Source organism: Micropterus dolomieu, linkage group LG08 (genome assembly GCF_021292245.1).
Source record: "Micropterus dolomieu isolate WLL.071019.BEF.003 ecotype Adirondacks linkage group LG08, ASM2129224v1, whole genome shotgun sequence".
Classification (NCBI taxonomy): domain Eukaryota; kingdom Metazoa; phylum Chordata; class Actinopteri; order Centrarchiformes; family Centrarchidae; genus Micropterus; species Micropterus dolomieu.
Window position 1 is genome coordinate 1025602 of NC_060157.1, and position 14155 is coordinate 1039756.

The 14155-nt window shown below is 46.9% G+C and overlaps 1 protein-coding gene across 1 annotated transcript in view; it reads right to left on the reverse strand.

Annotated features, from left to right (window-relative positions):
• plxnb3 (plexin B3) overlaps positions 1-14155 on the reverse strand; it is a 47009-nt gene that overhangs the window by 17773 nt on the left and 15081 nt on the right. Inside the window, exons 8-21 of the mRNA XM_046056933.1 lie at positions 12942-13050; positions 11462-11570; positions 11253-11369; positions 10945-11058; positions 10474-10564; positions 10203-10372; positions 9971-10122; positions 9781-9886; positions 9046-9182; positions 3429-3605; positions 3175-3340; positions 2942-3073; positions 1719-1823; positions 1468-1629 (exon numbers count right to left, since the gene is read on the reverse strand). Coding sequence (XP_045912889.1) covers positions 1468-1629; positions 1719-1823; positions 2942-3073; positions 3175-3340; positions 3429-3605; positions 9046-9182; positions 9781-9886; positions 9971-10122; positions 10203-10372; positions 10474-10564; positions 10945-11058; positions 11253-11369; positions 11462-11570; positions 12942-13050 — 1847 coding nt within the window. The remainder of the gene's footprint in view (positions 1-1467; positions 1630-1718; positions 1824-2941; positions 3074-3174; positions 3341-3428; positions 3606-9045; positions 9183-9780; positions 9887-9970; positions 10123-10202; positions 10373-10473; positions 10565-10944; positions 11059-11252; positions 11370-11461; positions 11571-12941; positions 13051-14155) is intronic.

Sequence of the window (14155 nt, forward strand, 5' to 3'; positions counted from 1 at the left end):
GTTAACGACTCTACGAAACGTCTAACACTAAACACGAATGGAGTTCATGGGAGGAACCACAGAGGAAGCCTCTGCTGTCACAAAAAAACACTGCTGCAAGTCTGAAGCTGCAAAAGAGCACCTGGATGTTCCACAGCACTACTGGATAAATATTCTGTTGTTTGGAAGGAACAAACAACCCCATGTGTGGAGGGAAAAAGGCACAGAGCACCAACATCAAAACCTAAACTGTGAGGTATGGTGGAGGGGGCATCATGGTTTGGGGCTGCTTTGCTGCCTCTGGGCCTGCAAGGGTTGCTCTCATCGACGGAAAAAATGTATTCCAAAGTTTATCAAGACATTTTGCAGGAGAATGTCCCCCAACTGAAGCTCAACAGGAGATGACAACGACCCAAAGCACAGAAGTAAACCAACAACAGAACGGCTTCAGCAGAGGAAAATACACCTTCTGGAGTGGCCAAGTCAGAGTCCTGACCTCAACCTGACTGAGATGCTGTGGCATGACCTCAAGAGAGCGATTCACACCACATATCCCAAGAATATTGCTGAACTGAAACAGATTTGTAAAGAGGAAGGGACCAAAATTCCTCCTGACTGTTGTTCGGGTTTGATCTGCAGCATTTGGTTGAGGTTGTTGCTGCCAAGGACGGTAAACCAGTTATTAAATTCAAGGGTTCACATACTTTTTCCACCCTGCACTGTGACTATTTCCACGGTGTGGTCAATAAAAACATGGAAAGATATGATTGTTTATGTGGAGTTCGTTGAAGCAGACTGCGTTTGTCTATTCTTGTGACTTAGATGAAAATCAGATCAGATTTTACGACCAATTTATGCAGAAATCCAGGTAATTCCAAAAGGTTCACATACTTTTTCCTGCGACTGTATACCTAAGAAGCCTACTAAATAAAGTTTATATGTAAAACTTCATTTCATAGCCCGGGCTTTTACCCCGCCTATATTTGGGACAGGCCTTTAATTCCTTTCGCACAAAACTTGCTCAGCAATGATGGGAAATAGGCTGCTATCAAATTGTTTATTTAAACCAGTATGAATATTACTTATTAAGCTACTGAATAATATATTAACTATGAATCATTCTTTTAAACTAGCTTCAAGAGAAAAACCATCCAGGCCAACACACTGGTGTCCACTGTTTCTGTAAAATTAATGATTGAATTGCGGAGAATCTAACAGATGTACGATGTGCATTATGTCCATATTGACAAAAGTTTAAATTTATATTTATATGGTTATATTACGGTCCAAGCAGCTTAGCTCAAGCAGGCGACCCAGTGGGCTTTAAGAGGTTTTATATATCCAGAGAACTTCTATAAAAACCAGACCAGACGTCTAACTGGGACTCTTAACTCAACTGGGCTTTTAACTTACAGTATAACTTACAGTATAATCTGTACATATTGTGTGTGTGTGTGTGTGTATATATATATATGTATGTGTGTGTACCTTGAGGCTGGGCAGCTCGTTGCTGTTGTCCACACTCATCGGTTGAATCTCTGGAGGTTCACAGTACAGGTGAGTGTTGTCCAGAGTTTTAACCTCACACTCCTGATCTCCAAGCCGAGCCGTCACTTCCTGTCTGGATATGGCTCTGGTCAGGTCCTGACCCTGAGGGACGCCGCGGACACACAGACATCAGAAATGCTGTCCTCTGTCAGTCAGCGAACAAACTGGTGTCACTGGTTCATACACTTTACCTCCACAGCGATCACTCCTCCGGGTTTGAAGCGATACGGAGCGTCGGGAGCTTCTCGGTTCAGAGGGAAAAATTGCGGGTTTGAATAATAAGTGAAGCTTTTTCCCTGAGAGACAGACGGGCAGAGAGACAGACAGGTTTCTCCATCAGACTGTGTTTTTGTTATCATCACTGCAAAATTCCTTCAGGCTGTTTCTGTCTGCGGGGGAGGCGGACTGATCCTGATTCATCAGCTCAGAGTGAACTAACACGAGATGCTAACACGCCGACAGCTACACGTAGGCCTGTTCAAGAACCAGTATGACGACAGAAAACATTGAAGCCATCAGAACATATCAAGCTCGTCAACTGTTCTGTTGTAATGTCAGCTGCAGGGCGGTGCTGCTGTTTCTTAGCCTATATTTGTTCACATTTAGTCAAACTGTCCCCAATAAAAGTGGCTGAATTAGCAGCTCCTGTTAGCAGTTAGCATGGATGCACAGACGGCTGTCACTGGATCCCTGTGATGCTGAAGAAAACTTTAAAAACGTCTGCTGTGACTTTTTTCTCTGATGTCTGGACGTTTATTCTGGACGGACATCAGAGATCACGATATCCTGGGGAAGTGGAAGTCTCACTGAATGATTCAACATGAGTTTCATGTCTGCGAGTTCAGATCTGACAGAGTTCTGACTCTGAGGAGGAGAGCGGCGTCTTCATCGTCGTCTCTTTAGTCTTTGTCCTACTGTCACAGACCACATCCTGTAGTTTTAAAGATTATTTATCCCTAGGGAAATTTGTCTTTGACATAAATGCTGCTACATAAAAAGCCCAAACAATTACAGTGCAGTAACAGAAATAGCACAAACAAACAAGTGCCGACATTTGATCAGCTAATTATAAATCTTACAAAAACAAATATATTCATCTCCTTAGAGGAGCCAAGAAACGTTTTTTCAGTGACCCGTTCACAAATGCCGAAAGTAATATCAAGGCTACATGGAAAATTATTAATCAGTTACTTCAAAGGCCTCTTCGCAACTTCCTTCAACCTTTGCAGATCACTGATCCCTCTGATATACAGTAGCTTGTAGGTTTAGTGAAGTCTTTTCAAGTGGTGGTGCATCTCATGCCAAAGAGATAGTCAAAGGAGACCCATTATTCTGCTTTTCCGGTCCTATATTGTAGTTCTGGGACTCCTGTATGGCAGCTTTGCATGATTCAAAGTTCAAAAATAAATGGTACCTTGATGGTTTCGTAGTGGACTCTGACATTGTCCAGCTGGAACCAGACGCCCTTCACTTTGAACTCTGGGGTCACCCTGGGGGTCGGACAGGTCATCTGAGAGGACGACAGGACAGTGCAGCGCTCCGACACCTGAGAGACAGAGAGAGAGACAGGCAGTGAGACAGAATCAGGATGACCTTTGACCCTATTTGACATCTCTAACTTGTGTCTGATTGGCTGGTCGATCTCACCGTTGTCATGGTGCTGTTGAAGACCAGCTGCTGCTTGGCGGTGAGAAGAGCCAATCGTCTTCTTCGTCTCACCCTCTGGTCCTCCAGAGGCTCCACCCACACCGCTATGATTGGCTGCTGCACCACATCCAGGTTTCTGCCTGTCACCATAACGACACGCCCGCCTCTGAGGACAGGAAGTCGTCTCCTGATTAGGACTTTCTGGTTTGAGATTTGAGATGACTGATTATTGGTGATGGTGATCGGGTTCTTACGCGTAGAAGCTCTCCGCAGGCGTGGCGTCGGTGATGACGGGGTCGTCCAGGTAACGGAAGGTGACGTTGGGAACGTTTCTCTCTGCTTTGCCAAAGAAAACCCGAACTGTGACTCCACCCGTCTGATTACTGGAACCAGTCTGACACACCAGCTGGGTGTCATTCACCTCCTCCACTCTGAGAGGAGAGAGGAGACAAGGAGACAAGGAGAGGGGGGACAAGGAGACGAGGAGAGGGGGGACCAGGAGACGAGGAGAGGGGGGACCAGGAGACGAGGAGAGGGGGGACCAGGAGAGGAGGAGACGAGGAGAGGGGGGACCAGGAGACGAGGAGAGGGGGGACGAGGAGAGGGGGGACGAGGAGAGGGGGGACGAGGAGAGGGGGGACGAGGAGAGGGGGGACGAGGAGAGAGGGGTCGGTCAGATTCTCTTTGTTTCCAGCAGGTGGAGCCAGAGATTCACGAATCACTGAAGTCCATCAGTTTAACAGCAGCATCTTTCTGCTCCTCTCTTTTCTCCTCCTTTCTCCTCCTTTCTGCTCCTCCCCTCTCCATTTCCGGTGAATGTGAGTGTGAGTGGCGGTGGTGGACGTGCGAGTTTTGAGCGGTTTCTGTCCTGGTTTTCGGTTTCCCCTGTGAATGCCCTCTGTCCTACGTGCACGATCAGATAAGTTTTCTTTAGTATTTTTCGTTGAGTGTTGGCTGAGTAATCTGTGGATTTGTAAGGCGGTTCAGGAGGAATGGCGTCCGCCGAGACGCCGCCTCCGTCTATCCGGCAGGGAGTGAGGATAGTCCCGCCGGACAGTAACGTTACCTCAGGGTCTGCTGGCCGTCGGTGAGCAGGTGGACATGACAACGACTTTCTTTTGCGTCGAGAATGAATAAAGCTGTGGCTGCAGAGAACCTGAGTGTTTCTCAGTCTGCAGACACAGTACAACAATCACAGCATGAGGAAAATGTTCAGGAAGCAGCTTCTACAAGTGTTACAGGCCTGGAGCACAAGGAAGAACACAATGTAGGACAGGGTGGAGTCAACAGTCAGGTATCATGTGAGGGAGAAGACATGGAGGAGGAGTCTGAGTCAGATACAGCATCTATTGGCAAAAAGTGTTGATCTCTATTCTTTAGAGGAAATAAATCAGTTTCTGGATGAAACATTCAAAAAGAATAAAAGACTACTTCAGAGACACTGACAAGTTCATCAGATCAGTTGCTGTCCTAACAAAGCTGGTAGGCTTTGACCTCTTAGACGAGAAGAAACGCTTCCGCCTTAAAAAGCATATAACAACTCTGAGAAAAGCAAATAAAGGAAAAACTGTGAAAAAGACTAGAAACTAACATGATCATGTATCACACGGGTTTCTCCTATTTTTACTGCTCTCTTCTCGTATCATCTTGCCTCATTTTCATCTTCAACCCTTCCATGCGTAGTCTAAAAGTTGGGTCTTTGAATATCAATGGTGGGAGAGACGGGCATAAAAGGGCTTTAATCACTGAGGTGTTGTTTTTACAAGAAACACACACCATCCTAACAGATGAGACCGATTGGGGTTTATGGTGGGCCCATGTGTCCTGAGCCATGGCACTAACTTTAGTGCAACCATTTTATCTTCTACTGAAGTGGCGGAGGGTCGGCTGCTGATTGTCAGGGCAGAAACAGAGAGTTCTGTGTTCTGCTTTGCTAACATATACGCCCCAAATCAAGGAGCAGAAAGAGTTGGGTTTTTCAAATTGTTAAAAGACCAGTTAAGCAATTATGATCAAGAGCAATTAATCATTGGTGGGGATTTTAACTGCACTATGGACAGAACAAGTGAGGAACCACAGTCAACTCGAAGCCTTAACAGTATCATCACACACCTGGAGGGTCAAACATACACATGGGTGAGAGTCAGCAACAACAGGGTGAGTGCAGCTAGACTGGACAGGATCTACGTTTCCAAAAGTCTTAACTCCAGATTAGTGCACAGTAACATATGTCCAGTTGGGTTCACTGATCATCACTTTGTCAGCATAGACTTGATCATTTCGCCAGGTGAAAGGACTACGTCACTGGCTTTTTAACAATAAACTCCTTCAAGATAGTGCTTTTTTCCAAGGCTCTGAGTGCTTTTGGCAGCAGTGGAAACGTAAAAAATTGGATTTTAGTTCACTGAAGCTGTGGTGGGCAAATTCGGGTTTTTTGTCAGCAGTGTACATCCCATTCCACTGCTAAGATCAAGGCGGCAGTTCAGGAGCTTGACGCCAGCATTAAAAACATTGAACAGGGGCTACAACAAAACTCAGATCCAACTGTGAGTCACCTGCTGCGAGAAAATAGGCAGGAGTTGAGCTCCTTACTGCAGGAGAGAGTGAAGGGAGCTCTGGTCAGGTCTCGCTTCCTCCAGCTAAAGGACATGGATGCACCGAGCTCCTTCTTCTTTAATCTGGAAAGGAGGAAGCAGATGACCTGCCTGGAGCTTCCAGGAGGAAGAGTGACCACCTGCCCAGGCGAGATTAGGAACCATGCAATGGATTTCTACACTGCGTCAGAACAATGTAGTATGGCGTGCTGTGAGGAACTTCTGGAAGAGCTTCCTCAGCTCAGTCTGGAGGAGAAGGCATCTCTGGATTTTGAGTTAACACTGGAGGAGTTAATAGTTGCTGTTAACCAGATGGCATCCGGACGGGCACCAGGTATTGACGGTCTCTCCACTGACTTCTATGAGCACTTCTGGAACACGCTTGGACAGGATCTACATGATGTTTTGATAGAGTGCTTTAGGATAGGATCTCTTCCGGTCTCCTGTCAGCGAGCAGTACTTTCTTTGCTGCCCAAAAAGGGGGACCTGGCCTTACTAAAGAACTGGAGGCCAGTGGCCCTCCTCTGTACAGACTATAAGGTTCTTTCCAGAGCCTTATCGAATAGACTTAAAGACATCCTGGATCAAACACACTGTGTACCTGACAGGACAATTATGGACAATATTTTTCTTATTAGAGATGTGATTGATGTGTGTAAATCCTACAAAGTGGATATTGGTTTTGTCTCCTTGGACCAGGAGAAAGCTTTTGACAGGGTGGATCACTCTTATTTGTTTTCTGCACTTAGGGCTTTTGGCATTGGTGATGGCTTCTGGCTTGGGTTGGGTTATTGTACAATGGTGCTCAATGTATGGTGAAGATGGGGGCTGGGCTGAGCCGGCCAATCCCTGTACAGCGAGGGATAAGACAGGGTTGTCCTATATCAGGTCAGCTTTTTAGCCTAGCTATTGAACCCCTGCTGTACAGGTTGAGGGGTCGGCTCAGTGGTCTCTCACTACCCGGGTCTGTAAATACTGATCGTCCTGTTATTGCGTCTGCTTATGCAGATGATATTAACATTTTAGTGTCCAGCCAAGGAGATATTCAGGGTTTGCAGGATACTCTGTCCCTGTACGGAAAAGCCTCATCTGCACGGGTGAACTGGGCAAAAAGCGACGCTTTGCTGTTGGGGCAGTGGAGGGATCAGGTGGTTCCCAGTCTGCCTGGGGGTCTTGAGTGGGGAAAAGAGGGGTTGAAAGTGTTGGGAGTTTTTTTGGGTACTGAGGGCTTTCAATTCAAGAATTGGGAGGGAGTTAAGGAGAAGGTGTGTGCTCGGTTGTCTAGACGGAAATGGTTGCTGCCCCAGTTGTCATATAGGGGAAGAGTACTGGTTGTTAATAACTTGGTCGCCTCGGCTCTTTGGCACAGACTCTTTGCGTTGGCACCACCTGGAGGCCTGGTAGAGAAAGTCATCTTGGACTTTTTCTGTTCTGGTAAGCACTGGGTCCGGGCAGGAGTCCTTTACCTGCCTGTGGCTGAAGGGGGTCAGGGGCTGATCAACATCCAATCAAAAATCGCCTCATTTAGACTCCAGAGTGCGCAAAGGTTGCTGTACAGCAGCGGCCCAAGTTGGTTTGACACAGCTCGCCTGCTGCTGAGGAGGGCCGGGCGGTTGGAATATGACATCTTTTCCTCTTGCAATCCGAAGATGTGGACCTTAATGGGCTGACGCCTTTTTACAGCTCTGTACTGCAGGCATGGCAGATTTTTAAGTTCAACCGTGCTGCAAACGAGGTTCCTGGCATGTGGGTGTTTGAGGAACCTTTATTTTTTAACAACTTTATAGTCACAAAAACACTACAGTCTGCCAGCCTGAGAGGCAAGCTCCGAGAAGGTGGCTGCACCAAACTCGGCCATTTGATGGAAAAGACGGCAACAGCCGTGGAGGACCTGAAGGAGAGCAGCAGCATCACATCTATCCAGGTAATCAACAGAGTTGTGGAGGAGGTCTGTGCTGCACTGCCACAATCCGTAAGAGCTTTTGCGGAGAATCGTGTGCTGTGTGAACAATGGAGTGAGGTGTGTGAGTACAGCTTTCCTTCCCTGTCTATTACCCCAGTGGTGGGGGAGTGGCAGGAGGAAGGAGCTCAGCTGTTGTCTTTCACAACGCCCCACCTGGACAATTTTCAAGCTGTGGGAGAAAAAGCAGTCTACCAGTCTACTTTGGCAGGACTGAAGGAGTCGGGGTGAGTTTTTTGGTCCAGATGCTTCCCCGAAAGTCGGCTGGCGGTCCCTGTACAAGCTGCCTGTTGAAGCGGACAGCAGACCTCCAGTGGAGAGTTGTACATGGGGCAATAGCTACAAACAGATACAGAGCACACCTGGATCCAGAGTTGGGGGAGGAGTGTATTTTCTGTTCGCAGACTGAGACTCTGGCACACTTATTTGTTGAGTGTCCTCATCTGTCAGCACTTGTGTGGCTTTTAAAACTGTGGTTTTAGAGTCTTGGGGAGACTTTTTCTTTTAGTTTGTTTATCTTTGGCCCGAAGTATAGTGCTAAAAGGAAGTCTATGCACACTTTGGTGAACTTTTTATCTGGTTCCGCAAAGATGGTCATCTGGCTGATGCGCAGAAACCGGGCAGATAGTGCCGGCTGCGTAGAGACGGTGCCGGTCCTGAAGGGACTGCTAAAGGCACAATTGAGGGTGGAGCATGCATATTATGTGTTTATGGATAATATCCAGGCTTTCAGTCATACATGGGCTGTGGGGGGAGATGGAGAGCTGAATGTACATTCTGACGAGTGCATTATGTTCTTCTGTGTTTGGCTGACAGGTTTGTTGTGCTGGTTGTTTTGTGTTTTCTTAAGAAGTTTGTTTCTCGATAATGCGATGAGGTGACAATGAGTTGATTTGTTATTCTGGTTTCAATGTTCAATAAAAGGATCTTGAAAACCAAAACCTTTCTCATCTTCTCTTTCTCCATCTGTATGTTTTCTCATCCCATTGTCACATGTTACTAACTCCACTTGTTGTCTTGTGCTTTCTCATCTTTCTCTCCTCCTGATGCTTTCGGGATCTGGATCTGTGGGCTCTGGATCTGTGGTTGCAGGCTTCCTGCTGCCCCCATGTTCCCGCTCGAGACCCGCAGCTACAGTTATTATATTAGTCCAACCCATGCGGTGGAGGCCGTGCTTACTCATGGTGGGAATTGTTAGGTAAGTATTTCACATAGTACAACCGAGACCTGCTCTATGAGATAACTCCTGAATTGGCACCACGTAAATAAAACGTACTAGAACAGCAGCGGTGGTTGTTGTTGTAGTGTAATACTCACATGTAGCAGGGCTGGGGGCCCAGGAAGGCGCTCAAGTCAGACTTTTGTCCGGTCAGCAGCTGTCGTCCTCTGATGGTCAGTTTGGTTCCTCCAGAGACCGGACCTTTATCAGGCACCAGGTCCAGCAGCTGCGGGTCCTGAAAACAAAGGAATTGTAGTTTTTCCCCAGAGACATTATGTTCCTGAATTTTGCAATATTATTTAGGTGAAAATGCCTGTTTTGGGTTCTCTGAACGGTGAGTTTCCACCAGAGTCATTGAAAGCAGCGCTCACAGTGAGCTTATGTAAGCTTACCCACACCGAAACAACAGGGTCTTTCATTTCCACCTGAAAATGTCTGCCAACAGATGCATGAGGACAACTATAGCTGGAAAACACTGTGGGGCCGCAGAATGAAGCCTCACCTGGTCCAAGATAACATTTTACAGTAATCCCACAGAAAATGTGTCCACAGCTTTTTCTAACGGTGCTTCCAAAACAGCAGCAGTCCTTCGGCCGCAAGAGGTTAAAGGAAAGATATATTATTTCTGAAATGGGGAGGAAGGGAAAGAGACGCCTGCCTTTGGTGGGATAGACCTGGCTTCAGTTCCCACCGTGACCCATCCACCGCTGTGTCTCCGAGCGAGACACTTGAGCCCTCGCTGCTCCTCTGGTGTTTTTTATTGTATGTAAAAATGTAACAAGTCCGTTGCTACGAGCTGTTCGGTCCCCGGTCAGGACACTCATCGCGCTCACCTGATAGGTGAAGATCTGCGTTGAACGTCCAGGTGGCGTTGTTCCCACGGTAACCAGGACAGGCCCCTCCCTCTGCTTCCCAGTGGGCTGCAGCTCACACACAACCCTACACACAGAAACACACACAGGTGAACGCTCGCTGTTCACAACAGTGTGTGTGTGTGTGTGTGAGAGTGTGAGTGTTTGTTACCTGGTGGAGATCTGGTATCCTTCAGACTGAGGCAAACACTGAACACCTGCCACTGTGACTCCGCCCACCACATCCTGGTGCCTCATCCCCAGATTGGAACCTGTGATCGTTACCAGGACGCCGCCCTCCAGAGGACCGGAGACAGGTAGCACCTGCGGACAGACAGGTAGACAGTGAGACAGGTAGACGGGGCGAACGAGACCTTTACAAACGGACCGATCATCAGACTCACCTGTGAGATCTGAGGAGGAGGGCAGGTGTCTGCAGGTACACTGGTACAGGACTGGTTGTAGACACAGCTGGGGGCGGGGCTTCCTGGACACCACACGCAGCCGTATTCCTGCGGCACCGCCCTGCACTGTGAGCAATCTGATTGGCCGGCTGAGCAGTCATACAGCTGGACTGAACAACACAGGAAATGCATACAAATATCAGCCAATGACAGCTGCACGTCACACACACACACACACTCTCTCTCTCTCTCTCTCAGGTGAGGTTCTTACGTCGTAGGCCAGGTGAGGCGTCGATGCGTCTCTCTCCTCTACGCAGATAAACAGGTGCTGAATACTGAAGCTGACTGACAGCATACTGAAACTACAGACAGACAGACAGCATCATTAAAATCAGTCTTAATAAGCAGCTAATTGTTCAGGTCTGATGTTTGCTGCTGTAAAAGAGACATTTTCACAGTTCTAGCTGCACGGCTAACTGAGCTAACTGAGCTAACGGCTCAGCCAAACTCAAGGCTCCAAAACGGCGGTCCACAAACCAACGGGTGACGTCACGATGACTAGCTAGAGGCATCCATCTTGGTTTCTGACCTAAATCTGTTGTTGTACTGGAACGCCGTCAACTTGGGCGTGACGTCATTCCCAGCTCCGACTTCCAACTTCCAAGTTAAATGGAACGCTCCTTTAAAGTAGCATTGTGGTTAGCGTTAGCACATTAACGCCAACAGAAAGTGTGTGCGTTACCTGGTGTGGGCTGCAGGTGAAGGTGTGCGTGCCGTCGTGCGTCTTCTCTACGGCAGCTGGCAGATTGAACTGGACTCCTTCGACTTCCACGACGCACACATACTGAGCTTCATCCTGCACAAAGACACACACAGGTTGGGTCTGTGTCAGCTGTCAGTCACATGTCTCCTCATCTTTCAGTGTTTAAACCTGAATAGAAAATAAGTAGCTTCTTTCTGAGAGAGCTTTTGATGTTTTTCCGGGGTCCTGAGGCCCCCTGAGGCCCCCCGAGGCTCTGAAACAGTATAATAAACAGCAGCTGTTCTCACAGTGTAGACGTCCAGGTTTCGTCCCTGCAGCACCACAGTGGTGCTCAGGCCCAGCGGCACTAAGGCAGAACTCTGCAGGGCGAAGACCAGAGGACAGGAAGTGGGACCAGGAGACTCCTGCAGACAGAGAGAGACAGACGGGTTGAGCAGACAGACAAACAGAGAGAGAGAGAGACAGAATTTGAAGACAGACAGACAGGCTGTCTCACCCTCTGGTTGAGGATGATGTGCTGGTTGGGACAGCTGTGGTTGTGGGTGCAGAGTTGATCCAGAGGACACCAGTTACACCTCCACACACTGCTGACACACGCCAGACACCTGAAACACACTCTCATTATTAACTGTGTTGGAATAATCGCAAAAATGATGAACAAGCACTCGGAAAGTCTGAGAAAACTTTTGTACTCGAGTTGCCGACGTCAGAAACGTAGAAACGTGGCGGGGAACATGCTTGATGGATAGAAACGTATTGCATGTACATTTTTTGCTTAGGTGTCATTTGTAATATGTTATTATAACGGTTAGTTTGCTAGATTAATTATGAAAGTTATTTATCATCACTATTTGCAGTACAAACAGGGGCCAACTGCACAAAAAACCTGAGAAGTCTGAGTTAAGGTTTTCTTAAAATTCATTCGGTTGCACAAAACGCCCTCATATCTTCTCCTTAAAACGTTCACTTAAGTATTTGAGGTTTTCTACTTATCCTGGTCTTCTACTTAAAGAATCCCTTAAGTGTTGCACAAAAGACCTCAGCAACCAAACTAAGGGAAAGAATTTATGGGACCTCTGGCTTTATCTTAACCGCAACATGGTGGAGTTGATGGCAACAGATGAAGAAAATTTTCTTGTTCCGCGACCGGGAGAACCCAGTGGATACGCTAAATGATGAGCAGAACGAGAAGGCTGTCAAATGTAATGAAACAGTCTAGTTTAGATCTGTAGCCTAAATAAAGTTATTCTCACCAGTTTTACTGGGTTCCCTTTTATAATCAGTGATCTATTTTTTGGCAAGAACAGAATGAACCTCTTCACAACTTCTTGAATTAATTTTCAAAGCGATTTCCTCCCTCATTTGTTCTTTTCTGTTTGCTGTTATTTGCAGATCAGATTTACTTTCATGAAATTCCTCCAGCAGTACGATATTTTCCTCCTCTGACCAATCTGGTTTTCTTTTCTTCTTTTCTTTCCAACTCTGTAACAACAAGTAAACAGTCTCCATGGTAACAGTAGAATTTTACTACTGTAAATTCTCTGTAAGTGCAGCAAATACCTTAATTCTTAAGGAAACGTTTAAAGGGATTCTGTGCAACACGCTTAAGTAAATTCCTTCGCTAAGGAGGAATTAAGACTTAAGTGTCAACTTAAGAAAACAACTCAAGGTTTTTTTGTGCAACTGGCCCCTGTAGTTTAGTGGTTTCAGGTAATATACTGGTGCAGTAACAACTCTGGGACAAAAATCACTTTGTAATAAAAAGCTTCAAACAGTCCAACACATCTTTGTAGTAGCGTCCATGTTGTTTCCACATTCTGACATAGGAGCACATGAACACACCGGAAGTCGGAATGACTCGGGAAACAGGACCATCCGAGGAGCACTTGAACGCAGCGTTACCTTTAGTGTTGGTATTATATTATAGACTGTATATTATTGATTATAATAGCACTGTGTGTGTTATGGCGTCTTACTGAGAGCTCTGGTTCAGTCGGCTCACGGCGCCACAGTCGTAGAAGGTCATGTTGCCCGTGGTGATGGTCACATGACCAAACATCAGTGACACGAGTACGATCATGTGATCTGGAAGCAGAGAGCCAGGCACAGGAAGTCAGAAATCCTCGTTAGGGTTTGGAGACGCAGCTGAGACCTGAACAACATCACTGCTGTCTACTCACCACTTCCTGTCGGCATGGGCGGGAGGAGCTCCGGCGCAGGTGACTGACAGGTGATGCTGGTTCCCGTGACAATGGCAGGCTGAGGTGGGAGGAGCCCGAACACGCAGGACAGAGACTCCGCCTCCGTGAGGGCAGGAAGCTGGACAACTGACAGCGTTACCTTGGAGATTAAAATATAAACAGCCATATAAAGACGGACTGCTGAGGAGAGTCAGTCGGGCCTGCGTTCTGTCTCCGTTTCCATTGTTTGAATAATGAAACTGGATTCTGTAGTTCTGCAACTTTTTCATATTCTGCTCTTTTTGTTTGTTAAAGGTTTGATAACACCAGCGGAAAAAAAAACCTCCCAAAGGGTCATGGTAGGAATGTTTTCTGAACAGGTGTTCCCTCGCAGTAAGTTATATGTTCCCTCGCGGTAAGTGTTTTTGTTCCCTTGTAGTAAGTTTTTTGTTCCCTCGCGTTAAGTTTAACGTTCCCTCGCAGTAAGTTACATGTTCCCTCGCAGTAAGTTACATGTTCCCTCGCAGTAAGTTACATGTTCCCTCGCAGTAAGTTACATGTTCCCTCGCAGTAAGTTACATGTTCCCCTCGCAGTAAGTTACATGTTCCCTCGCAGTATGTTACATGTTCCCTCGCAGTAAGTTACATGTTCCCGCACATCAAGTTTTTTGTTCCCTCACAGTAAGTTTAACATTCCCACTGCGTTCCCTCACATCAAGTTTTTCGTTCCCTCACAGTAAGTTTTACATTCCCACTGCGTTCCCTCGCATTATGTTTTACATTCCCACTGTGTTCCCTCACAGTAAGTTTTACATTCCCACTGCGTTCCTTCACATCAAGTTTTACATTCCCACTGCGTTCCTTCACATCAAGTTTTTCGTTCCCTCACAGTAAGTTTTACATTCCCACTGCGTTCCCTCAGTAAGTTTTTCGTTCCCTCGATTTAAGTTTTACATTCCCACTGCGTTCCCTCACAGTAAGTTTTACATTCCCACTGCGTTCCCTCACAG